General features: G+C 41.1%; 1 protein-coding gene across 10 annotated transcripts in view; it reads left to right on the forward strand.

Moving 5' to 3' along the window:
• Positions 1 to 13,400, forward strand: part of LOC148878641 (DENN (AEX-3) domain-containing protein) — a 167,624-nt gene that overhangs the window by 22,319 nt on the left and 131,905 nt on the right. For all 10 annotated transcript variants that reach the window (XR_016103269.1, XR_016103270.1, XM_088957786.1 and 7 more), the window contains exon 3: positions 3,316 to 3,513. Coding sequence is in view for 8 of the 10 variants with exons in the window: in XM_088957786.1 (XP_088813912.1) it covers positions 3,316 to 3,513 (198 nt within the window). In the remaining 2 variants the exon portion in view is untranslated. The remainder of the gene's footprint in view (positions 1 to 3,315; positions 3,514 to 13,400) is intronic.

Raw genomic sequence — 13,400 nt, forward strand, 5'->3', positions numbered from 1 at the left:
ACATTCATGGGCTCTCACAGAATGGTTGGGACGCTGGAATTTGTACAAGGCTTCTAGTGCTTCACCATGGAAAGCAGTTCAGAAGATTCTTCCGCTTTTCCTCAATCATGTCAGGTTTGAGCTTAACTTTGGTAATGAAATAAAGTTTTGGGAAGATGTGTGGGTGGTTGAAACTCCTTTGAAGGTTTTATTTCCATCACTGTTGCCCCTTTCTTCCTTTAAAGGCAAGGCAGTCTCTGACTTCTTAATCCATTCTCTCTCTCTCTTTGGGTTTGGGTAATTTGAGGCTTCACAGAAATGTGAGGGTTCAGAATTGGGCCTTGTTTCAAATCTCTTGCAAGTTCTTGATGGGGTTTTTGCCATGATACCAGTAAGAAAGACAGTAGACTTTGGACTCTTCATCTTCTGGGTATTCAGTTGTGCCTCCTTTTTCAAGGCCTTGTCATCCTCTAACTCACCTGTTGTGCCATTCCTGGTCAAAGAAGCTTGGTGTCTGCCTATTGCCCCCAAAGTGGATGCTTTTTGTTGGGAGATTTTCCATGGTGCAATTAATACCTGCGATTTGTTATAAAGTAAGAGACTGGCTGGTGCCTTTCCCCAAATTGGTGCTATTTGTGTGAATCAAATGGTGTAACTTCTTATCATTTGTTCATTTCCTGCCCGTTTGTTTGTTGTATTTGGGGTCGGTTTTTCTCACTCTATGGTTGCAGGTGGAACGCTCCTGACAGGTTGGATAGGTTGTTTGATACTTCTACTTCAACGTAGCCAAAAATAAGGGGGAGAATACTTTGGAGATGCACGGGGTCAGCAGTGATATGGACACTATGGGAGGAAAGAAACCTGCGAATCTTTGAGGAGAAGAAAAGAAATAAGGAAGTTTTGATATAAGAGATTATGGTAAAAGTGGCACATTCGGTAAAATCTTTGAGTTTGTTCTCAGACTTTACCTTCAATGATGTAAGCAGGAATTGGGGAACAGTTGCAGCCTCATCCTCCTCCAAGAAGAGAATATTAAAGGATTGGGGTCTTCCTCAGTTAGGTTTCCTTAAACTAAACTTTGATGGAAGTAGCTTTGGAAATCTGGATTCTTCTGGAATAGGGGGTGGGGTGGTTAGAAACGAAAGACAAGAAATTGTGGGAGTATATTCAGGCCCTATTGGAACAGGAGATTCCACAACAATGGAATTAAGGCAGTGGTGTTTGGGGTGGAAAAAGCAGTGGAAATGGGGGTGAGGAAGCTAGTGGTCGAAGGAAATTCCAGAGTAGTCATGATCTGGTTTAAATAGAATGAAAAAACTCCCGGGTACTTCAGAAATGAAATAAAAAACTCCTGGGTATTCGGTTAGCACTGATTCAGTTCCAGTTTAGATACAAGAGAGAAAAGGAAGAGGAAGAGAATAGAGAGAATTGGCTGGAGAGAAAATTCACACTCTCCTAACCGACCACCTTCTTATTTTATATATTTTGGACTTTGGTGTACAAAGACTTTTACGTCCCTGATTATGTATGGCACACATAACTTAAACTAAGATAAAAGAGACAGTGCAACTTCTAATAACAGAGTAGAAAGGTTAAAATACCCTCTTGATTGCTGACTCTAACAATACCTTACCTCTCTTTTTGGGGAGAGAAAAAAAGGACTCCAATGCAGGAGAAAAAAACAAAGTTTTCCTTGAGGAATTACAATTTTCATGTGCTACTATTTGAAGCCCTTTCTACCGATTTTCATTACCCTTTTATGAGTTAATACACCTACCTGAGCACTTTGATGAGTTACCGCTCACCTCGGAAGCCCCTTCGAGGGTGGTTTAACCTCTTGAAACAGAAGATGAAGGGAAGGTCGGAAGAGGATGGACTCAGAGAGAGAAAACGAAGGGATATTCATTCACACCTTTTATTATATGATTATGGCCTTATATAGCTGGCCTACAGGTGTAATCATAGAGGGAATACCCTCTGATTCCAGGGTAACTAACTCTGGAAGATATCATGGAGGGAATATCCTCTGGCTACAAAGTAACCAACTCTGAGTGTAACTAACTTTGGGGCTCTGTCGTGTGTCCTTTCTGTCTCCTTGTGAACTGCTGATGGGTGGTGGTCTGCTCCACTCCCATAGTTGGGTTCGGGGGGAGTGTTTGGGTCCCAACAATTCCTCCCTCCTTAGCATTGACCTTGCCCTCAAGGTCTAGGTTTGGAAACCTCTCGTTCAGCCTTAGATAAGGTTCCCAAGTGGCGTCTTCTGGAGGCAACCTAGCCCATTCTACCTTGGCTTCTGGCACAACTTGCCCACCTCGTCAAACCCAACCGAAATCCACAATTCTGATAGGCTCTGTGTAAATGTCTCCTTCCTCAGTGAATTGGGGTAAGTTGGATGAGATAGGAGTATGATTTCCCACAGCTTTCTTGAGAAGTGAGATGTGAAACACCGGATGAAGCTTTGAGGTAGCAGGGAAGTCCAATCTGTAAGCAACAAGGCCCACTCTCTCCAGCACCTTATAGGGCCCATAATACCTGGGAGCTAGCTTGTGCCAAGCCCGTCTTACCACTGAGACCTGGCGGTAAGGTTGGAGCTTAAGGTAGACAAAATCACCCACCTGAAACTCTAATGGGCAGTGGTGAGAGTCATAGTGGACCTTCATTCGTTGTTGGGATTTTGTCAAGTTGTTCTTAAGCAGTCTAAGGATGTCGTCTCTTGCTAGTAGGCGGGTTTCTACTTCTGCCACCTTGGACGACCCATATTCATAAGGTTATGGGAGGGGGTTCTCTGCCATATAGAGCCTTGAAGGGTGTCATTCCTACAGCTGACTGATAAGTCGAGTTGTACTAGTATTTTGCCCATGGGAGCCAGTGGGCCCACTGTCTAGGCTTCTCCCCTATGAAGCATCTAAGGTAGGCTTCTAAGCATCGTTTAAGAACTTCAGTCTGCGGGTGATAACTTGTGGATGGGTGCGGTTGGGTTCCTTGCAATCGGAAGTATTCCTTCTAGAATGAACTCAGGAAGGCAGGGTCATGGTCCGAGACTATGGATCGGAAGTATTCCTTCCAGATTAAATGTCAAATATCTTGGTAATATTTTTTTTGGTAGAAAAATATATTTGATTGGTAAAGCCTTCAAATATGTTGTTTTACTTTTCAATTTTTAGGGAATTACAAGTTATAAGATCTCACATGTTATGTCTTTTCACTTAGGCTTATGTGGTTTGTATAATACATGCTAGAATAGGATTTTTCCTAAGATGGTAGTTGCACTTATCAGTTATTAGTGTTAATTTTGGATTCTTTATGTCCAACACTAAAATTTAGCTATTTTTGTAGGAACGTAAAAGATATATGGAACCTACTTCACTTTTCGAACACTTTGTTATAGTGGGTCTTCATCCAGATGCCAATCTCGAGGCTGTTGAGAATGCATTTGCCAAAAGGAAGACCTGGGAACTAGAGATGGCTAAATCTGAAATAGATCTCAAAATGCTACAATATCGTGGGCCTTCAATTCCTACATTGGAACCTCAGGTTAATTGCATTGGATAATTGAATTACCAACTTGATATAGCTTGAAGCTTTCCATTTTATATTATCCTGGAATTGTTTAGTTACCTTTTTTTTCTTAATATGCATGGAATCTTGTGATATTAATCTTGCTACTAGACATGGTACTTATGATTTTTGTTCTGCATTACATTTATATATGATCTCTCATCTCTTCTTTTGCTGCAAGCATGCTAATGACCAAATCAAGGAGTTCCTTTAGGTTGGTGTAATGTTTGAGCTTTTGATTAATTAGAAAATATCTGATGCATGTGGGAAAGTATCACTTAGAAATGTGCTAAATCTGGGAAATTGGGGAAAGATTCAAGAAACACTGGATGTGTTAATGTAACTTCATAGGAAGTTAATACAGGCATATTTACCTACTAATGACCAAAAAGAAAAACAACAAAGATCTATATTCAAGAGTTTGAGTAAGATAAGATTAAGGGGCTTGCATAGACATCAAGGAAAAATCTGATTCATTACCATTAAAAATGCGTTCTCATAAAAAAAAAGTTATACAATATATGCATTTAAACCTGATTAAAGAAGTATGACCTTTAGATGACTAACTAAGCATTTGTAGGACTATGATATATGTTGGTTACTTAAGACAGTTCTGATTTAAGACTAAAATGGGGTTAAATTTGAAAACAACAATTGGGCAAATTTTTTTTGATAGATATCAAAACTTTTTATTTTTGTTTCAAAGAAATTATAATGAACATGCAAGTTTCAAGTTTCAAGTCCCTAACATAGCCTACTGCCTATCCCAAGAATTTATGAAGTTAAATCTGAGCCCAAAGCATTTGTTCCCTATCTACCCCTTGTTTAGCCAAATCATCAGCCATGGCATTTGTAGATCTCTGCACCCGCTGAAGAGTTGTGCCTAACGCCCTTATCAACAATTTAATTTCCTTAATGGCTTATCTGTATTGCCATACCAATTGGCTCCTGTTTTCCATCCAGCCAACTACTACTCTGGAGTCCCCTTTAGCCACAATATTTTTCTGAAGTTCATCGTCTTTGCTAGTCTCAATCCATGCAGGACAGCTACTCTGCTCTTGTTGAGTTCCCACTTCCAATAGCACCTGAAAATAAAGCCAAGGCTGATCCGAACTCTTCTCTAAACACACCTCCTACTCTTGATAGGCCTGGATTGCCCAAACTACTTCAATTAGGGATATTTTTTAATTAAAAAATTCTAAGAGAATTTTGGATATTATAAGTTACATAATGCCCTTTATCTATAATAGGATAGGATTAGGAATGAGGGTACTGTTATGCATTGTGACAGGGAGGAACCTTTTTGATGGATAACAAGGAAGTACCTTAAAGGTGTGCTATAGTATCTATCCTTTGGAATGGAATGAACTACACACAAAGGTGTGTGCAATGGGCTATGGTACCAATTGAGAGTGAACATGCCAGTGCTCTGTACTCATGGGGCCCATACCTGGTGTATGTGGAATACTGGCATGTTCACTCTTGATTGGTTGCATGGCTCATTTTACATGCCTCTGTGTGTAGCTCATCTGGGCCCCTATTCTTTGGCCCTTTTGGGAGGAGAGGACCACTTGAGATTTTCAAGATAAGAAGAATTTACTGGAAACATTGATGAACATTATATATATTAGGTGGATCATCCTGTTCTTTCAGGACACAAGTTTGCTGAGTTTTTTAGTTGCAGACAGCATGAGAACATGACATGAGATCTCTAGATCCTCCACCAAAATACAGATTCAAGTGCAAAGCCCCGCCTTTTGGTTGGTAATCAGAAGTGTTGTCTTCAATAAGTCTTCTTGGGAGTCTTTATAAGATAATTGCTAAGGTGTTTTCACTAAGGATCAAAGAATTCCGTCCCCACGTAATCTCACAGGATCAAGGGGCTTTCATCCAGGGTAGATAGGTAAGATACCAAAATATATCAAATTTTAATTACTAATGAATGTGCCCAGGACTTAAGGAAATCTAGTAAGAAAGGTTGGTCGTGTAAATTGAATTTGGAAAAAGCTTAAAATTTTGTGAATTGGTCTTTTTTAGAGGATGTAATGGACAAGTGTGGCTTTGGAGCAAAATGAACACTATGAATCAAGGGCCGTCTCCAAACTTGCCATTACTTAATCCTGGTGGGTGTTTGGCACTGGAGTGTTTCACAAGCGTTCCGTTTATGTTGATGTGTCATGCACGCCACATCTGCAATTAAACGGAATCGGAAAGAAAATCACATTTGGCAATCTTTTTTGGAAAAAAGAAAAAAGTTTTTTGTAATGATTACCTTTGGAATTCAGGAAAGGAGGGGTTTCTTGAAACATCAAATTGACGTTTCTTGAATTTCCTTTGTGATCCTGATTCCCCCTGGTGACATGGCAGTATGGCACATTGAAATTTGAAAAAGCTGACTACTTTTCTGAGATGTCACACAATTGTCATTATAAATATATTATAATATTAAGTCAAATCATTTTAAATGCCCAATCATCCTGCATCCCGATTTTTTTTTTTTGTGTTTTTCAACAAAACAGGTTAAATTAAACACTTGTGAATCAGGGCCCACTTGTGAAACAGAACGCTTGTGAAACGCTCTGGTGCCAAACACCATGCTAATCAATAAGGTGGCCAAGGGATGCTTCCTTTTCTAAGAAACGACTTAGGCAAGGCTGCAGGGGTACCCTCTTTTTCCCTTCCTCTTCACTCTAATTGCAAAAGTGTTGAGCCAATTGATATCTTGGGTGGATAAAGGGCAGTCCAGTACACGAGGTTCCCACCAATGTGGGGTCTGGGGATGGACAGATGTACGCAGCCTTACCCCTGCATATACAGAGAGGCTATTTCGAAGATTTGAACCATGGTCACCCAGGTCGCAATGGAGCAATCCATATCTAGGGTGGATAGGTATGGATTAGTTAGAGATTGGAGGGTTGAAAGAGAAGATGAAATTGTGATTCACCTACAGTTTGTTGGCGACATCGTGGAATAAAGGCTTAAGAACCTCCAACTTTTGATCAAGTGCTTCAAAATAATCTCAAATAACAAAAAACAACTTGGATAGGAGCTGCATTGCAGGTATAAATATTGGGGAGGGAGAGTTGGAAAGTTTTGCTAGGGTGTTGGGCTCCTTAGTGTTGTTGTGACCTTTGAAATATTTGGGCCTTCCCTTGGGAGGAAACCATAGAGCCATCAGTTTTTGGAACCTAGTCATTGATAGGATAACCAAGAAATTATCTTCCTGGAAGGGGAACTACATTCTTATAGGGGTTAGGATCACTCCCATCAATTCTACTTTGTCCAATGTGCCCATCTATTTTTTGTCAGTCTTTAGGATGTTGATGTCAGTGTCAAGAGGTTAGAGAAACTGATGGGGGATTTCTTATGGAAACCTGAGGAGTCAAAAAGAGACCATCTTATCAATTGGGAAATAGTGTGCAAAAGCAAGAAAGATGGTAGACTAGGTCTGGGTATCTATTCTCCTGGGAGAGTGGTTGTGAAGGCTCCCTCTAGAACAGGACAATCAGTGGCATAAGGTTATTGATCAAGAGGTAACAGTGTACCCTAAAATTTCTATAAAAGAAGCTAATTCCTCCTAAAGTAATTCTTGCAAGACAATTTTAACTTTAAGATGTGTTATCTTTTCAAACATGTTTATCAATGACCTCAAATTCAATACTTCCTCCACACCACCTTTACAAAAGAGAATGATGTCATCTGTGAAACTGCAGGTGTGTCGACACAGCTCCATTCTGACCCTTCACCTTTAATCAGTTGACATGAGTATGCTCTCAATATTAATTTACTGAAGAAGTATAACCAGGAATATGGCAATAGAGGTGTTTATTGAGAGAAATAGAACAAATTGTAAGTAAAATGGTAGTTTCCACTTTCCATCAATTGGGTGCCTAGTGCAGCAAATGGTCTGGCTGATTCACTTGCTAAATAAGGGACGGAATTGGTTTTTCTCTTTGTTTTCTTTTGAATAGTTAGGGCCTAGTGTTACTCTTGGTACCATTTGAGTAAACGAGGGCAACATGATTGCTGTTCCAGCTTTCTTTTCTTTCAAGTGTTCTTATCTGTTTATTTTCTGATTTCTGCTTCATTAGCATATCTGTTTTGGTCCTGATTCTGTAGAGGTCGAGTTGTAGCTCTGGGAACGCTTTTTTAGTACATCTAATTCATCCGTTTCTGTTTGTATTTCTTATTGCTTTTACTGCTTTAGGTTCTTATTTTGTTGGTGAGGATCAATGGCACATTTGTGTGGTGGTGCGGAGGCACATGCTCGATTCAAGCAGTAGAAGTATTGAGCCAATTTGAGTCTTGTGCTCACCACTGACTCTTGCCCGCAAGACACCCATGAGCCCACTAGCAAGACCGATCTCTTTATGGAAAAACAGACCCTAAAACCTTCAGTGACTGGGCTTACGGAGGGAAACCCCCTTAGTCCGACGATAAGCTGAAGAAGTCGAAGTAGAAGGAGTGCTAGCAGTATCCTTCTGAATTGGTTCCTAGTAGGCAGAGCAAGCAATGATGTCTGCCGGAGGAGAGTGTCCTCACTTTTTCTGAGGAAGGCATTTACCGGCCGAAGACGAAGGAAACCCTGTTGGCATATGAGGTTCTGCTGGGTGTTATTCTGCTACAACTCAGTGGGCAGCCACCTAATGTTGTCACTGGTGCAGACGATGAGGTGCTGGTGGTGTTGAAGAATGAGTCCATTAAGAATCCTGACAAGGAGATCGAGAGGCTTTTAAATATTATCCCAAATGAAGTGTTTGATCAGCTGGTGTCCATTGGAAGGCTAATTATGGATTACCAGGATGAGGGTGATGCTGCGGTTTTGGCTATTGGTAATGCTGATGAGGGTCTTGATGATGAAGTGGGTGTTTCTGTCGAGTGTAAGGAGGAAGAAGAAGATGAAGAGGACAACAGAAATTATGATGTAATCAATGAAGTAGAAGAGGATGAGGATGATAGGCTCAAATCTAATGGTGCCGGGGCAATGCAGATGGGTGGTGGGATTGATGACGATGATATGCAAGAAGCAAATGAGGACATGACTCTAAATGTTCAAGACATAGATGCATATTGATTTTGTAGAGAAGATGGGCCGAATGGCCCATAGACTGTCATTTCATGTTATGTTATGTTTCTCTCTGTTGTGGGCCTTATTCTGGGCCCATACTCTGTAATATTCTGTTTTTTGTATTTTCCTGCTCACTCAAGGGCCTCTCTGTAATTTGTCAAAGATTAACTTATTAATAAGATGTTTAGAGTGTTAGAGAGAAGTTATGTTCGAACTTCTTACTCTCTAACACTCATTGCCGCCAGCTCTCTCTTCTCTTCTTCTCCTGTTTGTTCATTTTCTGGTTTGCATCTAATCTCAAACAGTTCCATACATCAAGTGGGCTGTTTTTCAACTTGGTATCAGAGCGGGCCATTGCTTGGCGTGTCCCTCATGTGGTTCTAGTTCAGCCAACTACATGAGGAGGTTCTAGGGTTGAAAGTTTACAGTCATCCGCCTGGTTCTTGGAGGTCATTGGAGGGTGCCCAAGTTTCTATACACTTGGAGAAGGGTTCGGTGACCAGGAAGAATCAGAGAGCAAGTTGTTTGGCCTGATTTGAAATCAGAGAAAAGGACTTTCGAAGTTATCTTAGAGAACAAGTGTTCGGCCTAGTTTATAGTTCAAACCAGAGACTCTCTTACTGTAAGTCTTTTCTCAGTTCTTTGCTGAGTTATTTTTTGTTATTTGGGAGGACTGTTAAAGCATTCAAAACACCTCCATTCGGCACACTGTTGCTGGACTGATTTCTGGGTTATTCTGGAAGTGTGGTTCGGCTGTTATTGGGCTTCCAAACTGCCAAAAAAACTGATCTAAATTGAGTGGTACAAGCCTCTACTTTAGTTCAGCTGCTTCTTGGACTTAGACAAAGTGTTCTTGAAGTGATTTCTGCTTGTTAACAGTGAAGTGTTGACTGTTGCATACATAGTGTTTGTAAAAAGTCCTCTTAGGTACTGTGGACTGTTTTCTTTGTTCTCTTTGGGAAATTATTGTTGGGAACCAAGAATACATATTGTTTGGAGGCCTATTGATTGTTCCTTGAAGGCTGAATCAGAGTTTCTCCTCTTTGAAAGTGCTGCCACCGAACTTGGTTCTCACGGCTGTCAGTTCTGAACTGAGTTTGTGTGTTGTTCTGTTTGCTATTGTTTCAACTCAATCTGAGTTCTTTGAAATCAGATCACTTTTAAAGGCCTACCGAAACCCTAATTGAAGTTGTTACATAATGGACTTCTCAGAAATTGAGAACAAGAGCACTGCTGAATATGGACATAATTTGGGAACTACAACTGATTCCTTGTTGGCTGTAACTACAGTTAAATTGGATGGAACCAATTATTTGGCCTGGTCACAATCCGTAAAAATTCATATTTGCAGTAGTGGAAAGTGGGGGTTTACTCTGGGAGCAAGAAAGCTCCCCCAGAGGAGGATCCCTCTTATGAGAAATGGGTGCAGGAGAATTACACAGTGATTGGGTGGCTTGTGAACTCAATGCAGCCACCGATTAGCCAACATTACTTGTGGATGAACTCGGCTAAAGAAATCTGGGATAGTGTTGCAGAAACTTACTCCCAGAAGTTGAATATTGCCAGAGCTTACAAACTGAGAAGTGATGTGAAGAATCTAAGATAGGGGGAGAAGTCACTTGCAGCATACTTATCAGCCCTAAAATCTATATGGCAAGAGATTGATTTGATAGAGGCCGTGACATGGGATACCCTTAAGGATGCTGAAACATATAGGAAATTGGTTGAAAGGAATAGGGTCTGAGTTCTTGACAGGGCTGAATTCTGAATATGACATTACAAAGCAAAACATCTTGTCCAAGGAAGATGTTTCATTGTCTCAAGAATATGCTTTGGTCAGCAGTGAAGAAAGCAGGAGGCAAGTGCAGGTTCAAGGGGTCAGTATCAATGATCATTTTGCAAATATGGGAATCAAACCCAAAGGGGTTACAGGAGCCCCCAGTGGCACAGGAAAGAAGGAGGTGGTGTGTGAATATTGCAAGATGCCGAAACACACTAAGGACAAGTGCTGGAAATTGCATCCCAGTCTTGTCTCTATCCGATTCCAGAAGAAGAATGACAGTAGAAAGACAGGAAGTGCACATACAGCCACAAGTACAGATACAGAGTTTGAGTCTGCAAGTGCACAATTGGAAGCCATGAAAGCTGATTATGAGAAGTTTGGAAGGATGATCAGCCAGCTTAAAGGTGTAACTTCATCATCCAACCCTTCTGGAAGTCCAGCCACCTCTGCATTTGCTCACTCAGGTATAAGGGCTTTTGCTAACCATGCATCTACCTCAGGTAATCCCAAGACCCCTTGGATCATTGACTCAGGTGCTTCTGATCACATGACCAACCTTTCCACTTTGTTTGTGTCATATGATTTGCTTCCTGGTCGTGACAAAATCACCTTAGCTGATGGTTCTCTTGCCCCCATTTCTGGCAAGGGAACTGTCAAGCCTACAGGCTCTTTACTTTTATCTTTCACTCTTCATGTACCTAAGTTAAATACCAACTTGTTATCTGTAAGTATCTTGACCAAGTCATTGAATTGTTGTGTAACCTTTTTCCCTTCTCATTGTGTGTTTCAGAACCTGAAGTCTCGGAAGGTGATTGGGAGTGGCCATGAAGCGAATGGAATATACTTGCTCGACACCCCTGGCCAATGCTTTGATCATCCCAAGAATGCTGCTTTTGGTTCTACTTCGTCAGAGTCAGTCAGTCAAATTATGTTGAGTCATTGTCGGTTGGGTCATTTACCTTTTTCTGCTTTAAGTCAATTGCTTCCCAAACTGTTTAAGGGAGTCAGTGTGTCCAGTCTCAATTGTGAGTCATGTCAGTTGTCAAAGCATTGTAGAAAAAATTACCCCGTGAGCAATAAAAGATCCTCTTTTCTTTTTCATATTGTACACTCTGATGTGTGGGGGCCTTACCATTTATCCTCTATGGGGGGCTACAAATACTTTATCCTGTTCATTGATGACTTTTCTAGATTCACTTGGATATACTTAATGAAATCCCGAGACGAAGTCCCGAGACTTGTGAGGCAATTTCATGAGCTTGTTTTGACTCAATTTGGTACCAGAATTAAGGTTTTTAGATCTGACAATGCAAAAGAGTATTTTGAGAAGAGCTTATCCTTGTATCTCTCTGACATGGGGGTTATTCACCAAAGCTCCTGTGTTAGAACCCCTGAACAAAATGGAGTTGCTGAGAGAAAAAATAGACATATTGTTGAAGTTGCAAGGAGCCTTTTATTTGCCTCACATGTTCCCACAAGATTTTGGGGTGATGTTGTACTTACTGCTACCTATCTCATAAACCGTATGCCATCCAGGGTTTTAGGGTTTAAATCCCCCTTCAGTCTTCTTCATCCAGATAAGGATCTCTTCCCAATTCCTCTTCGTGTGTTTGGTTGTACCTGTTATGTTCACATTCCAAGTGTGCAGAGACACAAGTTTGAACCAAAAGCCCACAAATGCATCTTCCTCGGTTACTCCCCCACACAAAAGGGTTATTGTTGTTTTGATCCAAAGTCTGGCACCAGACATGTCTCTATGGATGTTACCTTTGATGAACTTTCTCCTTTTTATGGTTCCTCTCAGGAAGGACATTGTCAACAGGGGGAGAGTCTGTCACAAGTTTTTGCTCTTCCCCTTCCTGTCCCAGTTCAGTCTCTTGACAAATCTGTATCCTCACAAAATGAATCAAAGGAGGATCAGCCACTTCATTCCTCTTGTCCTAGTGCTCCTATTTCTTTACCTCCTCGTCCTACCCATAATCCCAAAGTGTATCAAAGGCAGAGATCCAGGAATGAGCAAGTGGTTTCCCTTACAACAGATGAGGCTCATACCCTCCCAATCACAAATGAGATAACAGGTATTGCTTCAGCTCCCTTGGAATCCCCCTTCCCAGATCTTGATGTCCCCATTGCTGTTAGGAAAGGAAAGCGGAAGTGTACTGCACACTGCATTTCCAAACACCTTTCTTATGACTTACTTTCCCCTTCATATTGTGCCTACCTCTCTTCAGTTGATTCTAACCCATTCCTATGTCTGTATCAGAAGCTCTTGGGATTCCAGAATGGAGAGATGCCATACAGGCTGAAATGGATGCTCTAAATGAAAATGGTACTTGGGAGGTAGTGGATTTGCCTGAAGGGAAGGACCCAGTTGGATGCAAGTGGGTTTTTACCATTAAATACAGGGCAGATGGGACTATTGAGAGGTACAAGGCCAGACTTGTTGCAAAGGGCTACACACAGACATATGGGATTGACTATCTGGAGACTTTTATCTCTGGCAGCTCACTTTGATTGGCCTCTCTATCAGTTAGATGTAAAGAATGCATTTCTGAATGGTGACTTACATGAGGAGGTCTACATGTGTCTTCCTCCAGGAATGTATGGGAAAGATATGCAAGGAAAGGTATGTAAACTGAAGAAATCTCTTTATGGCCTCAAACAATCTCCTAGAGCCTGATTTGAGAGATTTAGAGCTGCACTTGTTAAATTCGGCTATGTTCAGACACAGTCAGATCATACTCTTTTTGTGAAGAAAAGTGGGTCTCTAGCAGTGTATCTCATTGTGTATGTTGATGACATTATAGTGACTGGTGATGATGCCTCTGGCATTCTGGGCATTAAGTCTTTCCTCCGTACAGAATTTGAGATTAAGGATCTGGGGGAGTTGAGATATTTCCTTGGCATAGAAGTTGCCAGATCCAGGGATGGGATTCTTATTTCTCAGAGGAAATATGTCCTTGATTTGTTGTCTGAAACTGGAAAATTGGGTGCAAGACCAGCTGCAACTCC

Source organism: Nelumbo lutea, chromosome 1 (assembly GCF_056320005.1).
Source record: "Nelumbo lutea isolate HS-2025 chromosome 1, American lotus-T2T, whole genome shotgun sequence".
Taxonomy (NCBI): Eukaryota; Viridiplantae; Streptophyta; class Magnoliopsida; order Proteales; family Nelumbonaceae; genus Nelumbo; species Nelumbo lutea.